This window comes from Tubulanus polymorphus, chromosome 3 (assembly GCF_964204645.1).
Source record: "Tubulanus polymorphus chromosome 3, tnTubPoly1.2, whole genome shotgun sequence".
NCBI lineage: Eukaryota > Metazoa > Nemertea > Palaeonemertea > Tubulaniformes > Tubulanidae > Tubulanus > Tubulanus polymorphus.
This window is the reverse complement of record NC_134027.1, coordinates 14,919,024-14,941,584: the sequence shown is the minus strand read 5'-3', so window position 1 is coordinate 14,941,584 and position 22,561 is coordinate 14,919,024. Positions and strand designations below refer to the sequence as shown.

The 22,561-nt window shown below is 38.0% G+C and overlaps 1 protein-coding gene across 8 annotated transcripts in view; it reads left to right on the top strand.

Moving 5' to 3' along the window:
• The window catches only part of LOC141902857 (engulfment and cell motility protein 1-like), a 194,846-nt gene that overhangs the window by 121,428 nt on the left and 50,857 nt on the right, over nucleotides 1–22,561 (top strand). For all 8 annotated transcript variants that reach the window (XM_074790778.1, XM_074790780.1, XM_074790777.1 and 5 more), the window contains 2 exons: nucleotides 7,059–7,178; nucleotides 9,073–9,177. In XM_074790778.1, coding sequence (XP_074646879.1) covers nucleotides 7,059–7,178; nucleotides 9,073–9,177 — 225 coding nt within the window. The remainder of the gene's footprint in view (nucleotides 1–7,058; nucleotides 7,179–9,072; nucleotides 9,178–22,561) is intronic.

Here is a 22,561-nt window from a genome sequence, read left to right as displayed (position 1 = left end):
TGCTAACTGCAACACAGCCGTAATAATAATGTCACATTTATATAGCGCCTGTTTCACTAGTAATAGTGTTCACCAGCGCTTTGTATGGTAGTGGTGCTGAATTTCATAGAGCGTAGGCTTTGCGGAAAAGCAAATGTTTTACTCTCTGTTTGAAAGTGTTGATTTCAGTTATATTCCGTATATTTGCATCGAGAGAGTTCCACAGAGTTGGAGCAATATATTGGAAGCTACGTCCACCAAAGGTTTTAAGACTGTAGCGATACGTGGTTAGAAGATTGCAAGAACTGGATCTAAGTGAACGTGCCGGTACATATGGAATGAGCAGATCACGCAAATACACAGGAGCGAAGTTGTTTAGACACTTGAACACAAGTAATAGGATCTTATAGTCAATCCGCTGTTGAACCGGGAGCCAGTGGAGCGAAATTAAGACTGGTGTAATATGCTCTCTAGACCTTGTCAGAGTAACTAATCTGGCTGCACGGTTTTGGATAAGCTGGACTGAGCAAGCAGTTTGGTTGCCTCAGTAGTTGAGTGACGCCTCGCCAAACCGATAGTACGGAGATGGAATGATGTCGTTCGTATGATATTACTAACGTGGCTGTCCATGGCTAATTTAGAATCAAACATAACTCCAAGATTGTGTATTGGCACCGTAGAAAGTGGGATCCTATGATCATCAATGTTGATATACTGCAGATTGATGTTAAGCATAGCCTGATCTGTACCTATTAGGATCGCTTCAAATTTGTCCAGATTACACTTAAACTTGTTGTTAAACCAGCGATTTACTAACGAGCCTTGTGTTTTGATGATAGTAACCTGCTCGCCTATACTTGAAACTCTGCAATTAATTGGCATGTATATCTGCTTGTCATCAGCGAAACCATGACGGTGATCAATACTTCCATTGAACAACTGGGCTAGAGGAAGAATGTACACCAGAAACAGTAAAGGGCCGAGTACTGACCCTTGGGGCACGCCACACGCGAGTACTTTAGATTCAGAATGATGGCCATTTAAAACAACACACTGTTTGCGATTAGACAGGTATGACTGGAACCACTTTAAGGCAGTACCTGTCACACCTAAAACGATCTGTAGCCGTTTGATAAGAATGGAATGATCGACAGTATCAAATGCCGCGCTTAAGTCAAGCAGGATAAGGACGACCACGCCATGCTTGTCAACCATGGAGCGTAAGTCACTTTGCACTTTTAACAGAGCCGTTTCAGTACTATTACCTGGTTTGTATGCGGACTGAAGCGACTCGTGTAGACCGTTTGCATCCATGTATGCTGTTTATCGTGCAGCAACAACTCTCTCGAGCACTTTAGAGAGAAAGGATAGATTGCTCACAGGCCAGTAGTTTTATAGCACATCAGCATCAAGGTTATGTTTTTTTAACAGCGGGGACACCATAGCCACCTTAAAGGAATCCGGAACTAACCCTTCAGCGAGGGACTTGTTGACAATGTCGGCGATCATAGGAATGACTGCTTGCAGAATTGACTTAAGAAACCACGTTGGCACTGGGTCCAGGTTGCACGATTTTGTAGGTGACTTTTTTACTATAGTTGACAGCTCATCTGGCGACACCGGATAGAATTCAGGTAACTCTGATACACAACTATAATAATCGGAACTGAGTTGAGCGTCATTAGCAAAACTGCTTCGAATCAATTCAACTTTACTAGCAAAAAAGTCAGCGAACTTATTGGCAAGTTGGCCAAGATCCCAGTGAGCTGGCAATTTCTTGGTATTATCCTTCAACAGAATCTCGTTTAAAACATTGTACATAGCTTTACAATCTGAACCCGCTGCGACTATTCTAGTGTTAAGGTGCTTTGCTTTCGCATTTGTAACTAGCCCATTAAAGTGAGCCGTACTTGGAGATGAATGTCATTTTTAGCCCACTTGGGACTTTAGTGTGAGCAGGCTATTGCGTTCACTCTTCGTCCAACCATCCGTCCGTTTGTACGAATGAACCCTTGTGTAACTTTAATACCTTTTGCAACTTTATAAACAATGTATATATTTTAAAGATGTCTGTCCGTTCGTCTCAGACGGAATCCAGTTATTTTGGGAAGTTTTGAAGACGCTTTAATGTAATGCCTTTATATTTGGGTTACACATGTATCTACCCTAGACACATCTTCAGCCCAAAAACTGGCCCTGTCAGAATCAAGATGACCTGATGGCAGCCATTGTTGTTCGCCAAAATCAGCACTTTTTACACCTATTTCAGGTTTTCTAGGGAAATTTATAAGACGCTTTGATTGATTATCTTGGTCTTTCATATGTATTTGTATCCTCCATAGGCCCATCAGCATAAGAAAAATTGGGTCGATCGGACACAAGATGACTTTTGAGGTATTTTTGATCGGGCAATTATGATGTAATTGGCGGCCATCTTGGTGTCATCAGTACTCATTTGTTGGTGGAAAAAGGTTTTTCCACATTAAATTGATACCAAAGCATATTTTGTTACCACAATCAATTGCAAAGTTGTAGCTCATAACATGTTCTATTTGGTGAGTTTCAAGGTCATTGGTTTTTGTATATGGCCACCAGGGGGCGTTGAATAATACAATAACTTAGTATTTCCATAGCTTTGTACCTTTGCATATTTTGTTACCACAATTGCAACGTTGTAGCTCATGACATGGTCTATGATTGTGGTGAGTTTCAAGGTCATAGTTATTCCATATGGTCACCGTTGTATAGTAAAATAACTTAGTATTTCGTTATTATATTGGTAACCAGACATATATTGTTATCACAACCAATTGCAAAATTGTAGGAACTGACATGTTCTATGAATGTGGATAGTTTCAAGGTCATTAGTGTTTGTATATGGTTACCAGGGGCGTTGTATATTGAAATTGTTAGATTGTTGAGTATTTGAATTCACTTTCCAGGTGGGCATGGTATCCCTGGACCCCTAGTTAGGTTATGTGTTCCTTTTTAAATGACGTATGCGCAGCGTACATTATATACTAGTACAGAATTAGACCAAGTCATTTTAAACTGTGCCAACTTATAAAATTCTTCTCAACTTAGTTCTTTATATTAGAAAAGGCTTGAAATACTTTTGAACTATTGTTATATTTGCCATCTGGTTAAAAACAATCTGTACTTTTTGCTCTATGCAAATTATTTTTTGTGAGCAATAAAAAATGAATGAATGAATGTATTTCTCGTGATTATTACTTTTTCTACTTTCCAGACAAATTTTTTTCATAAAATGTGACTCCTCTAAGATTCGACTATTAACAGCCTATAAATGTAATTTTTGATTCTGACTGAAATATAACTTAGCGTCTGACCATTCTGAATTTGTGTATAGTTATTTTTAATGAATTTATCGCGAGCAAAAGAATTTTATCATGTCAGAAGAGCGAATAAGAATGTACATAAGCGTGAATCTAATATCTAAGCTACATTGAGTTCGATCATATAATAGCTTCACGAGTGGCCAAGTGAATAGACCTGATAGCGCAGCGGGTAACATGCTCGTCTGAAGTGTAGTAAGTTCGCATGATTGAAACCAGGCTCCGGCTTAATGTCTTTATTATTTTAAAAAGAAAAATCGTGGCTCCTATCTATCCTGACTTTTGATCGTGTTCGTTTCTCTTCACCTGAAGTCACTCGCGTTAGTCACGTTTTTTAGCCTACTTGGGACTTTAGTCCCAGCGGGCTATTGCGTTCACTTTTCGTCCGTCCGTCCGTAGACGGAATCCAGTTATTTTGGGAAGTTTTGAAGACGCTTCAAGGTAACGTCTTGATATTTGGGTTACACATGTATCTACCCTAGACAGATCTTCAGCCCAAAAACTGGCCCTGTCAGAATCAAGATGGCCGACTGGCAGCCATTGTTGTTCACCAAAATCAGCACTTTTTACACATTTTTGAACTTTTTGAGGGAAATTTTGAAGACGCTTTGATCAATTACCTTGATCTTTCGGATATATGTGAATCCTCCCAGGGCCCATCAACATAACAAAAATTGGGTCGGTCGGACTCAAGATGGCCATCCGATGACCTTTTTAGTGCCCAAAAATGTTAATTTTGGCCTGAATTCTGAGTCCTGTAGCTTCCTACTGGTTTGCCATTTCTCGTTACAATTTGTGATGAGTGTTCTTTGGAAAGGGATGTTTTATACCTGAGACAGGTATTTTTCATCAGCCAATTATGACGCAATTGGCGGCCATCTTGGTGTCACAAGTACTCATTCGTAAGTGGGAAAAAGTTTTTCCACATTATATTGATACCTAAGCGTATTTTGCTACCACAATCAATTAGAAAGTTGTAGCTCATAACGTATTCTATGATTGTGTTGAGTTTCAAGGTAATTGGATTTCGTATATGGCCACCAGGGGGCGTTTAATAATACAATATCTAAGCATTTCTTTATTATATTCGTACCTATGAATATTTTGTAACCACAATCAATTGGAAAGTTGTAGCTCATGACATCATCTATGATTGTTGCGAGTTTTAAGGACATAAGTTTTTCTATATGGTCACCAGGAGCCGTTGAATAGTAGAATAACTTAGTATTTCCTTATTATATTGGTACCTAGGCATATTTGGTTACCATGATCAATTGCAAAGTTGTAGTTCGTGACCTGTTCTATGATTGTGGTGAGTTTCGAGGTCATTGGGTTTTGAATATGGTCATCAGGGGGCGTTGAATAGTAGAATGACTTAGTATTTCCATATCAAATTGGTAACGAGGCATATTATGTTATCACAATCAATTACAAAATCGTAGCTGCTGACATGTTCTATGATTGTGGTGAGTTTTAAGGTCATTGGTTTTTGTAAATGGTCACCAGGGGGCATTGATTATTGAAATTGTTAGATTGTTGAGCATTTGAAACCACTTCCCAAGTGGGCATGGTGTCCCTGGACCCCTAGTTTCTTTCAGCTCTTAAATTTTCTAAGCAGCTTAATTATTTCAGCATAATGTAGCAATTATCAACATATGATAGATTCCGAAAAGACACAGCGATATTCAAATAAAAACCATCTAAAAGCTTGCACTGACTTGGTCCATGTCTACAATAAAACCATTCCAATTCCCAGTCCCCGGGGTATGATATTTCATGTAACAATGTAAGACAACACCGATCTCTTAGCTCTTCAAAAAGTAATCAGTTCGATAAATTCTACTACAGAAATACAAAACCACCAAGCTTTCAGTACAACCATGTCAGCAAGCCTACTTTAAGTATTTCTTTCTTGTTTCTCGAGTAGAAGTCCTCTATCAAAGTTGATTGTCCCGCACGTTGACTAGGTAAAAAGGAAGCACATAAAGAAAGGCAAATTATCCAGATGAGAGTACGGTCCTGGTCTGATGTGTAGTTATGACATCGTCAGCTGGTCAGGCACGATTGGTAATCAGGTGAAAGCGTTCAGCGCCTGTTTTACTCATCGTCGTGTATTGCATTTCAATGCGTATTCAGGTATTGAGACACTGATTTTGTATCTACTACTATGTGTATGTGTTTTATCGATCGGTTGTAGACACACGTAGTAATGTATATAGGCCAACTACTGTTGCCGTGCACATGTGTGGGGAACGCCTTCAGATGTTATACACTGTGCTGATTTTAGTGAGCATTCATCAGCCGTCAGCTAGTTCGCGTGTGTAACTCAAGAAAAAATACCGCAGATTTTACAGTCCGGCGGTCTCATTGCTCAATAAGGGACTATTGATTGATGAAGTGGAAAGATTTAGAATAAAAAATGCTATTTGTTGAATGAGTTTGTTCTACGCTGTCGGTTGATAGTTTTAGTTTAGGATCATTCATTTATTACGTACAATTTTTACCTTTATATACTATTCTAGGCATTACGTTGTAATCCCCAAATTAATTTATAGATAGAAAAATATTTTCTGCAATATGCACTCAATGATTTGATGGTGAGCTACAGGGCCATTGGACCTTATATAGTCCATAATACCAGTACTACATTCATTGATCTGACCCATGCTAATAGATACATCTAACAGCATTGGCAATGATGTTAGACATAAGCAGTGGAATATGACAGAAGAAAGATTTCTCGAATGAAAAAAGGTGGAAAATAAATGATATAGTTATCATGAGGATGACAATGGGGTTTTCTGTAATATGGAAAATTCTAAAAGGATGATGCCCTCAAACTTTCGTTCATGGCTTTTCGCGTTCATGGTTTACAAAAAGAATTCTGAATTTCCCTCAGCAGTGATGGCAACTCGGTTATAAAACATATTGAAATTTGCTGCACCTAAATGCACTCTGCAAGTGTATAACCACCCTTCTTCTGCGTGGCTTAGCTGGGGTTAGATTCTAAAAATTGTATGTGCTCTACCAATTGAGCACCTAGATTTTGTTACGTGCTCAACTGGAATTTTGTTAATCTGATGAAACGAGCGCCTAGGCGCGAAGTTCCTCGTGGGGAGGTCTGGGGCCCTCCCCTAGAAAAATTTTGAACTCTAGGGGCTTGGAAATGCTGCTTCCAGGCATTTTTCATCTTTGAATGCTGTTAATTAAATTACCCAAAAGATGGAAAGTTTTTAAGCAAATCAGTTAAAAACAATATCGCAGATTGTGGATCATGCAAATCTTCAGTTTTCAGTATGGAGCAGGTAAGTTATCCCCTAGCTGGTTCCTCAAAAGATCTGACACAGGATGCAACATGATAGAAGATGACTTAAGCTGGAACCTCCACACAGCAAGGATACTTATACTTACTTTCTATTTTACAAGTTATTGGGAAATCAATAGACTTTCTACTTTGCACCAAGGTTTTGGGAAATCAATAAACTTTCTACAATTTTGCGCGTGCTATTGAATAAGACTTAGGTGCGCTGTGAGTAGCGCTTCTACGAGATATTTTACGTGCGCTTAGGCGTGCGAGCGCAAAATCTAACCCCTGGCTTAGATGCATAATTTTGGATTGGCTTCTGTATTCAAGTTCCTTACAAGTTTATTAAGTCCTCATTGTGATTTATTACATGCACCATGGCATGAATATAGTTCTTTGTTCTTCTCTTCTTTTTTAAGTTTTTCAATAAGGAGCTGATGGAATTAAAAATATTTGCCTTCGATACTGATGATCTTTCATCTGCCATACACAAAAAGTCAAATGCAAATGTTGAGTATTTCAAGAAACTTGGATTTCGGGTAAGTTTGACATACATTTGCGAGTGAATCAGTCTTGTGATAGGTTATGTCCAGTAAATTTTCGTCTCATTGTTCCATTAGACCGTCCCAAATGCTCTGAAAATGCTTTAAATTTCAAAATTTTCTTGGGGAATATCCCCAAACCCCCAAACCCCCCAAAGGGCTGGCATTTGATATCAAAAATCCATGGCTGTATCCCTGCAAAACGCTGGAGAACGCATATTCATTTATATTGATTAATGGGATGAAGGGATTTATATAAATTTGATTCGGACTTACCTAATATTAGAATACACCAAACCCTTTACAAAATTAGTTCTTACTTTGACCACTAGAGGGCATAGATTTTAAAGAACTCATTTAGGCAGCAGCATTTTGCATTTAATTCAGTCCTTTTATTATAAAAATCACATAACTGCTCATAAGTGCAATATGCCATCCAGGGAGAAACACACTAGCTAATAGGATGGTTAAGCTTATATCAAAGCTGTGGGTAGTTGTGTTAAAGTGGGTAGTGTAGTGTGATCTGTGTGCATTTGTGGCCAGCACTCAGATCACAATGATCATATTTAGTATAGTAATATGTCCAGGGAGATGCAACAAGTCAAATATGTGGTAAAATATGAATATTTCAAAATTTTTCATATGTTCAAAGATTCAGCTAAACCACGGGTCCCCCGGTATGCTGATAGACAGGTTGAAGCACTAGATACATGAATAAAAAATGCGAAAATGCTGTCAGAAATTGATTTAATCATGTAGATGTAAAATCGTAGAAAAGGTTGGCAGGTTCCGGTAGGCCATTTGACGCTGTTTTGTTTGTAGGTTAAGAACGGCGTATGCCGATGCATCGAGTGTAGTGCACACGTGTGGATTGTGTTTATAATAAGAATAAGGAGCATGCGCAGTGCAAACATATGGCGGAAACTCTCAAACAGGCAATTGCTTATCGGCACTTTAAAGCGCATAAGTTATGAATATGTACAAAAATATGTATGATGTTTGGCATTTATTGCCAGTTTCAATGTTGCGCCATTCTCGCGAGATTTTCAAAAACACGGAAGTAACATGTGATAAATCATGACTTGAATTGAACGACTACCTACCAACCATCATCATTGTTCCGATACCAAACGTTCCGCACTGACTACAAATTGTAATATGATTTTGCTATAATTTTAGAAATGGCCAGAATTTTAACTTAAGTGGTATATCATTATAATCTTTCAATTGTGATTGCTAGAATGTTTTTGTAAATGGCCATTAAGGCTTCATGTTTCGTCTGTACTTTACTGCAAATAGTTACGTAACTACGCAAATTCATATGTTTTTGACCGCTGTACACTCAATCGGTACAGTTCGTGACTGGCTTCATGTGGCATTATCATTTATTAACATCGCCATATCACATCATCTAGTTATATTGTACCTTGAAACCCTAACAGCTGAAATAATTGAAATTCCTGTAAAATTTCTAACATTGAAAATTCAAAAGGTGGCCATGTTTGTTTCTGCTGCTTTGCGGAAATCCCGCGCGGTGGTGCATCTGCGCAGAGTGGGGCCATTACGTCCAGCGCAATTACTTCATGCAACTGCCAGATGGAAGAATCATATGTCCTCGATCCTCGATGCTCTTTTGACTAGACTTTGTATATCAGTAATTTGTGAATAGTAGCCATAAAGATCCATCTATCCAGTGCATGTGTCGACTCCTAGGCAGCACTGCCATACAATAGCCGTATGTCCTGATATGATAACACTGAGTTTGAGGAAATGTTTGTTCGCTTCATAGTACTACATTCAGCCTAGCAAGGCAGAATACCCGTTATCACTGCTTTGCAGTCATTCTTGTTTCATAGTTGTTAATGAAAGTTTATCAATTTTCCTTTTTCAGAATCCTGTAAATCCTTCCGAAGATCTTAATATCACTCCTCCGGGAATACTTGCACTTGATAATATGGTATATTTTGCTAGAACTCATAATGAAAGTTATACAAAAGTAAGTCAAGTGAATATCATTAATATTTTTTTTTTCTTAACAGCTATACATCTGATGTACAGAACTTCTAGAGAATTACATTTTTGACTTTGTTGTATGTCGAAGGAGTTTTCATAATGGCTCTGGAGACCTTTCTGGAAATAACTTGCTCACAAAATGTCTTGTTTTATACTGTGCACTTTCGTTATGCGATTAGTGCCATTCAAAACGGTACCATACAAAGATAAAACGGTGCAAAGATGAAACCTTGAAACTTTCCAGTTACGCAGTAATTAGCTTTCAAATTTCGGTATTTTTTGCCAATATATGTGCCATCCTGAAAATTAATACCTTCATTCTGCGGAGATGATGTGGGCTCCTTCAGCTAATCATTACTCAGGCCTACATAATCGTGCTTTTTGACATCATTATGAGAAAGCTGTGCTCTGATTGGTTGTTTAGGGAATACCCTCAGCAGCTAGGGGTATTCCCAGCGCAATTTAGATGAACAAGAAATTGCACTTGGGATACACGCCATTTGACATCTTAGGCAAGTGAAGTTCATCTTTTTGTTGAATATGATAGAATTATTTAATGTAGTGTAAGAACCTAGTAAAGTATGGCAATGCTGGGTCCAATGTTGAAGGAATGCTGACTTTGATTTATTCGGTCAATGTCTTATGCCCACAAAATTCTTCAAAAAAGTAAACAACTGTGACGTTAGCTGGTGTTTTCTATCAATTAATCTGGCGGCAAACCGTCATTAGGCTATTGCGTAACGTAGCTACATCGTATTGATATCAAAGTATCCAGCGTAATTTTTAGTTGCATGTGATTTTCTTTCAACTGCATTTGTGTGCCTTTCTAATAATCATTAATTATCAATTCAAATTTCATCTTAATCTATTGCTTGTGAGACGATCTGCTTTTAGCCGCGTATGGGCCTATGTAACCTTAAATAAAAATGATTAAAATATTGCCATTTTTAGCCCACTTGGGACTTCATTCCTACTGGGCTATTGCGTTAACTTTTCATCCGTGTGTTGGGATGTCCGTCTGTCTGTAGATGGAATCCATTTATTCTGGGAAGTTTTAAAGACGCTTCAATGTAATGTCTTTATTTTTGAATTACACATGTATCTGCCCTAAACACATCTTCAGCCCAAAAACTGGCCCTGTCAGATTCAAAATGGCCAACTGACAGTCATTGTTGTCAGCACTTTTTACACATTTTTGATGGTTTTCGCCATCAGATGAACCCATCTATGGCATCATTGTCATGTCTGTCTGTCCGTCCGTCTGTCAGTGGATGTTTCTTTATGACACGATTTAAGCTGTCTGTGTGGACAGATAATTCTGTAATTTGGCACATATATTCAGTACTGTTCAGGTGTAGGTGGTGCAGCTTGGTTTATATTTGAATTGATACAAGTCTGAACTGCCTATTAGTTAATGGTCAGGTGAGCTACAAGACCATTGAGCTTTTATCAAGTTCTAAGTCAATACCGAAACCCATCATGGAAAGTTTCTATCTGGTTGAAGTTTTCGAGGGAAATTTTGAATACGCTTTGATTAATTATCTTGATCTTTTGTATGTAATTGTATCCCCCAAGGGCCCATCAGCATAAGAAAAATTTGGTCGATCGGACACAGGATGACCGTCCTGTGACCTTTTTTGTGCCAAAAAATGCCAATTTTGGCCCTAATCCCAAGTCCTGTAGCTTCCTACTGGTTTGCAATTTTTCATTGAAATTTGTGATGGCTAGTCTATGGAAAGGCATTCCTATTACCTGAGACAGCGCCCATCTTAGTGTCATCAGTACTCATTCGTAGGTGGGAAAAAGTTTTTTCACATCATCTGGATACCTAAGCATATTTTGTTATCACAATCAATTGGAAAGTTGTAGCTCTTAACACTTTCTGTGATTGTGGTGAGATTCAAGGTCATTAGTTTTGTACATGGCCACCAGGGGGCTTGAATAATACAATAACTTGGTATTTCGATATTATATTCGTACTTATGCTATTTTGATACCACAATCAATTGCAAAGATGTAGGTCATAACATGGTCTATGATTGTGATTTCACGGTCATTAGTTATTCTATATGGACACCAGGGGGCATTGAATAGTAGAATAACTTATTAGTCTTTCTTTATTATATTGGTACCTAGGCATAATTTGTTACCATCATTGATTGTAAAATGGGACCTCATGACTCATTCTATGATTCTGGTGAGTTTCAAGGTCATTGGGTTTTGCATATGGTCACCAGGGTGCGTTGAATAATAGAATAACTTAGTATTTCCTTATTATATTGGTACTGAAGCATATATTGTCATCAGAATCAATTGCAAAATTGTAGTTGCTGACTTGTTCTATGCTTGTGGTGAGTTTCAAGGTCATTGGCTTTTGTATATGGTCACCAGGGGGCGTTGAATATTGAAATTCTTTAAAGCCAGGCGCACACTAGGCGATTTCTCGGCGATTTTCGTCGCAAGCGACAAAATTGCCGAGAAATCGCCTAGTGTCACTGGCAACCATCGACAAGATCGCTCAGTATTTGGCATGCTAGATATTCGGCGACGAGATCGCCGAGGGTCGGCAGCAAATCGCCTAGTGTGCGGCTAGTAGCGACGCAACGCTTTGAATCCAACCAAAAACAGCCATTCAGCGCCAGTATAGAAATCACCCAGGTAACAAAATAACGTTTGTTAGGTTGCGGTGATGTTTATACAACGTTTAGAATACAACGTCCAATGTCACGAGAAAACGTTGCAACAACGTTGGAATAAGTTCTTTTCACCACATTTAGGGGCTCCTTCACCTCGATGCATACCAAAACAATCACTCCAAAAACATAGGAACAAATATTTTGATAGATTTTAATTATAGATTTTTATTATAATTCAAATTGAATCAAAATATTTTCTATTACAAAAAACCAACAAAACATAACTTGAGTAAATAAAATAGTTCAAGAATTATTTTAGGTAAGTACCTTGAAATATTCTACGCACATGGCAACTAGCCAGCCAACTATTCCATCCTGGCTTGCCAGGGTTTGATTGCCGCCTGCTGAAGCTCACTCCAACACAAACCCTGGCCGCAAACCCTTCATTGGTCTATTGCATTGCCCACAACTTCATAGGCGCACAGGTTCCCCCGCAGCACCCACCAGTCTATATATCTAGCCAATCAGATATGTGGTATTTATAGACCAATGCGTCTGATTAGCTAGATACACAGACTGGCAGCTGCTGAGCGGGAATCTGTCCACCCAAGAAATCTTGGGCGATGTATTAGACCAATGAAGGGTTTTTAGTGGCCAGCGTTTGTGTTGGCGTGATCAAACGGTCAGCAATCAAACACTGGCAAGCGAGGATGGCCTTAGTTCAGTGCTGCAAGTGTAAGATATACACTCAGTAAATAATCCTAAAATCTTAATAATCTTCAATAATTCAACTACAAAAATAATTGTGCGCTTTAAGCTGCAAGAAAACCAAAGTAGCATTATTATCCTAATTCTAAACAGGAGGTTCGTGCCTTAAAGCTTTAGTACTGATGTTATAAACCAATAAAGATGTATTCAAGCGTGCTCTTTGGATTGGCTGATATTGACTCTATTCAAAACAGGACTAATGTCCCAAGTGGGCTAAAAATGATACTAAAATACTAAAAATAATACTTTGTTTCTCCACAGACCCGGCAGCTATAGAAATGAAGTGATCAAAATTTCATTGGAATTTATAAATGACCCGACTGCTCTGGAGAAACAAGGTATCATTTTCTTTTAGCCTAAAGGTTTTTTAATTTTACGTACATAAGTATAGGATCGAACTTCTTTTTTATTGATTTTAGGGCGACAGATTTTCGAATCATATAAGTAGCTAACGCTACTAGTGACTACGTCAACAAAGCTAAAACACAAAAACTGCAAGCCAACCTGCCAAAGTGAACACTAGATGTAGAAAATGGCTTTATCCAACACTTACACTCTTTTTGTTTTCAAATGCTTTCCCGCCTGGTAAATGTGGTGCATATTTCAATGTATCAGATATCACATCTTCGATCGTCGATTCACTCACATTAACCTTTCGAAACAGTTTTTTGCAAGCCTCTAAAAAAAGAGAATATAATTATTTCAAAATAAATTCTATCGATCACAAATCTTTCAACATCATCATCATCATCATCATCGAGATTTAGGTATTTTCGAGTAACTAGCTACCAAACTAGGGGTACAAGGACACCACGCCCACTTGGGAAGTGGCACCATAAGTGCTTGATAATCAGGAATTTCAATATCCAACGCCTCCTGGTGAACAGATACAGAAACTAATGAACGTGAAACACACCACAATGATGGAACATGTAAAGGGCTACAATTTGTGCAATTCATTGCGGTTACAAAATATGCAGTAAATAGAAGATATATTGAGTAACAAACCTCCATGTGCTTTAATTTAGAAACTATTGTAATAACTAATCATTAAAATTTTTAAAGGGCCTAATGATTGTGCTGATGAGTGTACGTACAGCCTTTATGGCTGTCAAAAATGTATTATTTCTATCATGTTGCATTCATGTATTTTTGCAATCGTTGTTGAAATATATCTTAAAGTTGCACTAATAGAAAAAAAGTTGGATCGGATAGACATTTAGTAAAACTTATTAACGATAACTTATAATTAGTAATTAAATTGATTTTTCAGAACCTCCAATAATGACCGTTGATTTTTCTTTTTTAAATGAGGATAGAATAAGATGCTTGAATGAATGATTTTTATTCTTACAGAAACATACATTTTAAAATAATTTTGCTACATATGATGAAAAGCCAAGGGTGATCCTATCAATCACTGATGTAGCAATTGTAAAAAAAAAAACGGATTAACTTCTACTTAAAAATTCAATGACAAATCGCAGATTGGCCCAATTTTCACCAAATGACAATGGCTGCCAGCCAGCTATCAATCTTGATTCAATGCTGCAGCTATTGATTTCTTTATTTTATTGCTGTGATACTTACTTAAAATTATATTTTCTAGTGGTTGAATTGCATTGAAGGCATGTTTGCCTTTTTTCCCTTTTAAACTTGAATTCTGACCACAACTTGTTAGTTCCAATTTTTCTCATAACTCTTCTAACCATATCACTGGCACTATTACCACCAATACGCATAAGATATTTATTCTAAATAGGAGTAAAATAATCAAATTTAAACACACGCAAGAGACCATCATGAGCTTCATTTTAATCTTTGAAATCTAATGTCGCATCTATTTGGAATGTGGATATTTTTTGTGACAAAAGTAAAAATCTAACTTGAAAAAATTTTTAAATTGCAAGTTTAGAAAAGTTCCAATACATCATATACGACCCACACAAAAATTTTGTTCAGTGGATTTAGATATACGACCCACACAAAAATTTTGTTCAGAGTGAATTTGGCTGAGTGAATTATCTATTCATCATGATACCTACCAACAGCTGTTGTTGCTTTGGAGTCTTGAGTGTCTGGTTAAACAATTGAAGTTCTTCTAATGTGTCCATTTGTTTAACATCCACCATGTCCTCCTCTTGTGCCAGTTCACTTAACATAGTTCTTGAAAGATTTAAGCTTTCCTTAAGCAGTTCAATAATGATCTGCAGTGACCGGTAAATGCTCTGCACTACAAGAAAAAATTAAAACTTAAAAAAACTTAAAATTTATATTAAAAATAATCAGGCCTATAACACAGGGTGATGCTACATATATATTTAGGGAAATCAAAGAAGCTTTGTTACATCACAAAATTGCAACAATTTACAATTCAAATATGCCTGTTTACAATACAGACAAATGCCATATCTCGGCGTCTATAGTAGCGCTAAATGCGGTATTAACAATACATTCGATAAACACCTCTTGTTTATATAAACTTCCAATAATGTTGTATTAGCGTAGTGTGTAGATGATAATTTTCATTAGAAATCTTATAAATGAATATATATTTAACGCAATATCAGTAAATAGAAATGTTCAACTATGTGTAGCCGAAAAATAAAGCACGAAAAAATAAAGCACCCGGTATTGATGTGTTCGTTTTACCAACAAGAATTGCATTCTCCAATAAAATTAGTGTAGATGCAATGTTAATGACATACCTATCGTAAGGCAGTTTGTTTTAACGCATTATCTCACTCAACAAGGCTTGTATAACTGTGGTTGATTGACATACTGTATGATTAATCAGTGTTCACAAACATATTATAAAATGATGGTTTAGTACATACATGTATCTGAAGATGTAGCAGGTGGAGCTGGAGCAGGTGGAGTTGACACTATTGCATGAGGATTCATTAAACTACGACTAGTTGATGGTTTAGGTGACATCACATCTGGTTGGGAATGTCTCCTACTAGTGGTGTCTGGTCTTTTAAATCTTAGTAAACCAGGAGATGACATATCTTCATTTGGTAACAGAGTAGTCCTTGGTACAAGAGGCTGCCTAAGTGATGGTGATTCAGGGCTTGTTGTTCGTTGAGTTATCGGAAATGGTGATTTATTTCTACTTGTCATCGCATCCATTCGTTTAAGTGATGGTGGTTTTGGTAAGGTAACAGAAAATTTAGCTGCTTTCTTTGGTTGTGAACTTGATTCCCGAAGATTGACTGAAAAAAGAAAGTATTGAGTAAATGTGAGACGAGCCAGTAACACTAAAAAAAAATCCAGCAGGGCCTTATGTAGCGGGGACCGGGAGGGTTGACAGCATTGCCCCCCCCCCAGAAATCATGGAAAAGTGCCCTCTTTTGCAGGTTTCTCTGCCCCCGCCCCCAAAGTCAAATGCTAAGTACGGCCCTGGGCAGTAAAAGCTTCTAATAAACCCAAAAGTAGACGATTATTTGTTAAACTTTCTGCAGGAGAAGAATTTTTATCAGCTGTATAAAACAAACCCAATAGACTGTGCTGAATGCATATTAATATGGTAGTTACAGTTAGCAATCCAAAGCAGTTTTTGAATTGATAGAGATCCACCGTGTATTGAATCAAATAGACCATAAACTAGGGGTCCAGTGTATTGAATCAAATAGACCAAAAACTAGGGGTCCAGGGACACCACGTCCACTGTAAAAGTGGTTTGAAATGCTCAACAAACAGAGAATTTCAATATTCAACATCCCCTGGTGAACATTTTAAGAAAACAATGACCTTAAAGCTTTCTCACCACAATCATTGAACATGTCACAAGCTACAACTTTGCAATTGATTGTGGTTACAGAATATCCATAGGTACCAATATAAATAGGTAAATTGTATATAATTCAATATTCGTCTCCCCCTGGTGGTGAGAACAAAAACCTGGGTAACCCCAATTCCAGGTGAGGAGATGAATACTACGACAGTGATACTATTTATCAAATATCAAGACTAAAAGTCAAAACCTGTCGATATATTCCTAAAAAAACCTTTTTTTTTATCTACAAATGAGGACTGATGACACTAAAATGGCTGCCGATTGCGCCACACTTGATTGATTCGGAAGCTACAGGTCCCGCAATTCGGGGCAAAAATGAACTTTTTGGGCACACGACGGCCATCTTGGGTCCAATCGACCACATTTTTCTGAAGCTGGTGCACCATAGGGGAATACAAACATATGTGAAAGATGTGTAAAAAGTGCTAATTTTGGCGAACAACAATGGCTGCCAGTCGGCCATCTCGATTCTGATTGGGCCAGTTTTTGGGCAGAAGATGTATCTAGGGTAGATACATGTATAAACAAAAGATCAAGACATTACATTGAAGCGTCTTCAAAACTTCACAAAATAACTGAATTCCGTCTACGGACGAACGGACAAAAAGTGAACGCAATAGCCCGCTGGGACTAAAGTCCCAAGTGGGCTAAAAAACTAAAACTGAAGAAACCAGTTTCATCACTGTCTCCGTCACAATCATCATCTGAATAGCGATCAGGCGCACGTCTCTTTCTGTTCTTCTTCTCAGTCAGTTCTTCATCATTACTATCTAAGTTACACGTATATTCACATTGTTTGCATTTCTGAACTGCAGCAGGGTAATCACCTAAAATAATTATCATTGTAATAATATAAGAATGTGATTTAATGAGATGCATTTAGTAAATAGAGGCCACATTGTCCATGGTTTTGCCCCTACGAATAGTAAGCCCAGCAAAAAGTGCTCTGCAAATGTAAACAATAAAGTACGCATCAGTCGGACATGAATTAGTCAAGAAATTTAATAGAAAAAATACGAAGTCAGGCTCAGAAAAAAATATCAGTCCTGATGAGTCGAGAAGATACACAATATCCGTGTAAGATGAATAACGAGAGAAATCCCACAATAAGTTCTATTAAAGTACTATGAACCTTTCATTTTTTACTCAATTTATTGTGGGATTTCTCTCGTTATCAGTCCTGATAGAATGCATTGCATTACTGAATGAAGCTGGATCATATACTTTCGACTCATGCATACTTTACTGTATTTTGGGGAGGAAGTAGAGGACTACATTTGTAGTCTCTTTTTGCTCTCTTACTGACTGAACAGATAATTTTAATTTTTTTAGGGGCACAGATCCAATCACTTATTGCAAGTTCAATCAGATCAAAGTCAAATTCAATCTGATCTATGAATTGAACTTACTGGCATATCCCATGATTCGGACTTCGTATTTAGGCGAACTTTCTTTATCAACATCTACTTTCCTGGATACTTTCCGACTTGCTCCTGATACAGGCCAATATGCATAAATAATCTGCAGACAAAAAAATGAATTTTGATAGAATTTCAGACTTTCTATTACAGCCATTTCCAAGTGTCATTTACTAGTGCCAAAGCCGCCGTAAGAAGTACGCCTGCGTCAAAACCACCTAGTGTGCGGGTAAAACTTTTGGCGTTTTTGCTGCTTGTGACTTTGACGCCTATATCTTTGATATTATTTTTGATACGGAGCGTCAAATACGCCTCAAACCATATTAATTGATTGATTGACCTACAATAGTGCCTGGTGCAGTACGTGAAGCTGCGTTGTTGCTAGTGTGCGGGAAAGGTTTTTGGGCATCAGTGTCGCTTATAAATTGCTGCAGTGTAGTTGTTGCGGCAGCTTTGATGCTAGGGTGCGGCTGGCTTTGTTTGGCTGATGTTTTTTTTTGGCTGATGTTTTGCTCATCTGACATTGCCAGCACAACTTTTTAATCTCTTCTGCTATAAATGTTTACATTAACAAGAGTACCAACATTTAAACTCATTTAAAAGAGTTAAGTATGACAAAATACTAGGTTATGTTGGTAGCCTATAACATGTAAGGCATGCCGATTCTTGGAGAACAAAGCCCTACCAATAAAACAAACGCCCGAATTTAGGTTAACTTATAAAGATAATACCTGATAATCACTTACCGATTCTTTAGGATCATTTTCCAGCCAACGGGAATATGCTACTGCCACAGTGTTATCTTAGACAAAATGTACAATAACAAAATCTGCAGACATTATAAAAGCTGAAAAAAGAAGCGAGAACATCCAGTGAAATTCATTCAAATTAAACTTTGAAATTCAAGACAACTCTGTGATGAAAGTCAACTCCATATTTGAATTACTTATATCTTCATGTAATACCTGAAATTACGGCTTTCTATACGTTGGAATGTTAATGCTAAAATTTGTTAGGCTTCTATGCAGTGAAGTATGGCAACAAAAGCGAAGAAATCTCTGCTTCCAGGAATTGGTAACTTTAAAGCCATTGTGAAGAGATCATCCAGCTGAATGTATTGTAAATATGTTCTTCTCTTATGTACTTTGAATATCTGGACAATTCGAGAATCACAAGGCTTACTGAATAACTCATCTGAATCTTCAAATATTCTACAGCGCAAACAATTATTTCTATCAGGAGAAGAGTCGAGAACTTCAACACACTGGTCTTGGAAGATGAAGCAATCATTTGTTTTTGGCTTTGTGATTTTTTTTTCCATACCAATTTTCATATTTTTCTGCTCGCTGAGTCTTGATTATTTGAGAAAGCGGATAGTTTGCAGAGCGGACCATCTTCTTGACCTCCTGCATAAAGTTTTCGAAGCAGAAAGCACTGAATAGATCTAAGTTTCCATGTCTTCTCACATCCTCAGATATATGTAGCATAGAGTGGATATTGTAAACCATAAATTCAACACCATAAATAACATAACATTTCTTCACAAAATATATCAAAAGCTGCTCAGCATAATCTGTCAACTCTACAGACAGAGCAGGGGATACTAATATACGCATAGCAATGCATAAACATAGGCAATGTTCATAAATGTCCTCACGCAGAATACCTTGTAAAGCATGCGGACAGGTATATAACAGAAATTGTCGAAACTCTGTGGCTTTCCCTAGTGGTTTAGGTGTTCCAAACTACGAGGTTTTCTTTGAAAAATATGGGTAGGGATTGCATGTCTTAAGTCAATGAGCCGATCACTAATGATACCTAACTGTTGAGCAGATATTTTCACAGTTCGGGGTCCAGATTTCCATGTTAACAGCGTTTCATCACATCAAGGCAGACTTGGTGCATATAATCAATTGGAAAATCGTATATCATATCAATATCTACTTGAAGGAACGGAGTATCACCATTGTGATGTTGTTGTTGATTTTTCAGTCGAAAGGATATATCCGTGCGCAAGGTCAAATCATCAATTTGAGTATAAGTCATTCGGCCATTCCATTCGCCTTTTTGGTTACACCTGTCACAGCCATAATAACCTGTAAAGCTGCGCACACATTTGACGAATACTTTTGCTGGCATATCACATATTATAGAGTCCAAAGATATATTAATAGTTTTACCATTTATATGTAGACCATTAGAATCAGAATCATTACTACAAGGCTCCGTTAAATCCACAAATGGAGGTGCTATATCATCATCATGGCCCATTTCATCAGGACTAGATTGACAAGAAATCAAAGATTCGTCAGGAGACATATCGCGCTCTTCATCATAAAACAATAAAGTAGAATCAGTCTGTGCGTCAACGGTTTGTGTAGATTCCACCCTTCTCGTGCAAATGGATCTCATATATGAACATTGGTATGATAAGCGTTTCTTTTTATTTGGATACATTCTGCATTCACAATGGGTTCGATGACACTGGGGAAGTACTAATCTAATAACCCTAAAAAACTGAATAGAAATGCCTAGTTAGAAAACCTAGATTCTGTAGACTTTCCTTGAGCCAATTGCCTCATGGAGACATTGTGTGCCCTAATGCTCATACTTAAGTCCGTATATTAATATACGTTGGTGAACTGGCCAGTTTTTTATTCAATAGCCTAAATCCTGAATAACATTTTTGATTTTTTAGATGATGGAATGAAATGATTTGTGGTTTAAGTTAGTATGGTTCTTTTGGAATTTTTTTTCAAATGCACAGAATAAGGGTACAGCAGCCATAATCATGGCTGCACTGGTTTTTTCGAGATTGTCACAATTTTTTTAAACTGGGCACCATATGGATTGGTAAATCTTATGTGCAGATGTGTTAAAAATATTTGCTGATATGATGTTTCGTCACTCATCCACTCAATTTGAGAAAGAAAAATAAAAATGTTCTCATCAATTCTTACCATGATATCTGACAATTTGGCTAGTTACCGTGTCAGTAGTAAGTATTTGTGACAAAAGTCTGTATTAAGATAACCAAAACCAATACTGTGTTCGGTCGTGAAATTCTTGAGATAAAAACAGGGCCAAAAATCTACCTTCTATTGGAGATTAGCCGATCATAAATTTAACAAACTGTCTGCGGTTGTACGGGAGTCTGGAATCGTATTCCGGCATCGGAACAGGGCACCCGCAGAATGCGATTTGATGGCACTGTAACTATGTGGCAAAGACAGGCACGGAACTACAAACCTTTACAATCCCAAACATAAGCCTAACCCTACTGCTACCTTTAAAAAATGAAACATAAAACCTAACGCAACACTTAACCCTAGTCCGAATCCCTATTTATTCTCATTTAATTCGCGTGCCCAGCAATGATGTCATCGCTGACCTTGAAATCGGGTAAACATAGACCCACGGATGCGATTGAACTTACAGAGTTCCGTACACAGACAGTTCGTAAAATAAATCACTGCATTGGGTTACAAGCTAGACTAATGTTCAGGGCCGTCGGAACAGGGGCGGCAGGAGCGGCCAAAGCCGCTCCACTTTTTTGCTTGACAAAAATTTTTTCAAAAGCACGCTGTACCGCGTAGCAGCTCGTCGTTCTCTGTACTAGGTGGTAGGCTCACGACTTCTCTTGCTTCTGTGAATGAGACCGTGAAATGGCCCCAAAACGCATCTCTGGCGATTGAATTTTCAAAATTTTTCTAGCGGAGGGCCCCCAGACCACCCTTCAGAAATAAGCCTCGCCACTGAAAAATTCCTTCCGACGACTCTGTAGATACATTCTAGGACTACTAGTACTAGGAATCCACTGGGCTGGCAATTCGCCTCGTTGTGGAACAGAGGTCAGAGTTGGTTTGTAATTCGATAGGGCAGGCGTCAATCACGAGAGCCAGGTGCGGATCTGCACTTCAACTATTTTATAAGTTACTGAAACTAAAACGCTGACTAAATCCACTTTCCTAAATCAGGAATATTAAAATAAAACCATCAAAAAGACAGCAGACGGAAAATTGCGCTGCTCAATAGGGTATCGACTAAAACACGGCTACTACAACTGCGCGAGAACCGGCCGGCTTCGGCTATGGCAACGGCGCAAGGCCCGGACACGGCAACGGGCCCGGACACGGCAACGGCCCTCGCTCGCGGCCTCGGTCACCTTCACACCGGTGTTTAGCACGCTTACTACCCCAGTAATGCCATATATTTGTACAACTCTATATATATATGATCAAAGTCATTTAATTTATTATATCTATGAAAATCTATAAAAATAAATAAAGATAAGACATTTTGAAATTTAATCATAACCGACTCAGTAGTCGGCACCACCCCGGTTCTCGTAACTCCGAGTGTATAATTCATTTTTCAAGGAACCGAAAGTGTTCGACAAAAATGTCCGACTTTTTAGTAATAATAACCCGAGCACAACGTTTAGAAAACGTGTTATAAACAACGTTGTCCTCCAACTACGATACAACATATCGCCAACGTTGTGGTATGTTGTGAAAACGTTGTCTGTTACCTGGGCATGTGCATTCACAAAATGGCGACCCCCACAGCCGAAAATGAAATGCGGCCATTTTATTATCATGTGGCACCACTTCACGACCTGTGATTCATCCTCGATTGTCAGTGTTAGATTTCCACTCGTCGAGGCTCACGTCAACAAAAACCCTGGCCGCACACCCTTCATAATAATGGTTAAAAAGCCCAAGATTTCTTGGGCGGACAGGTTAA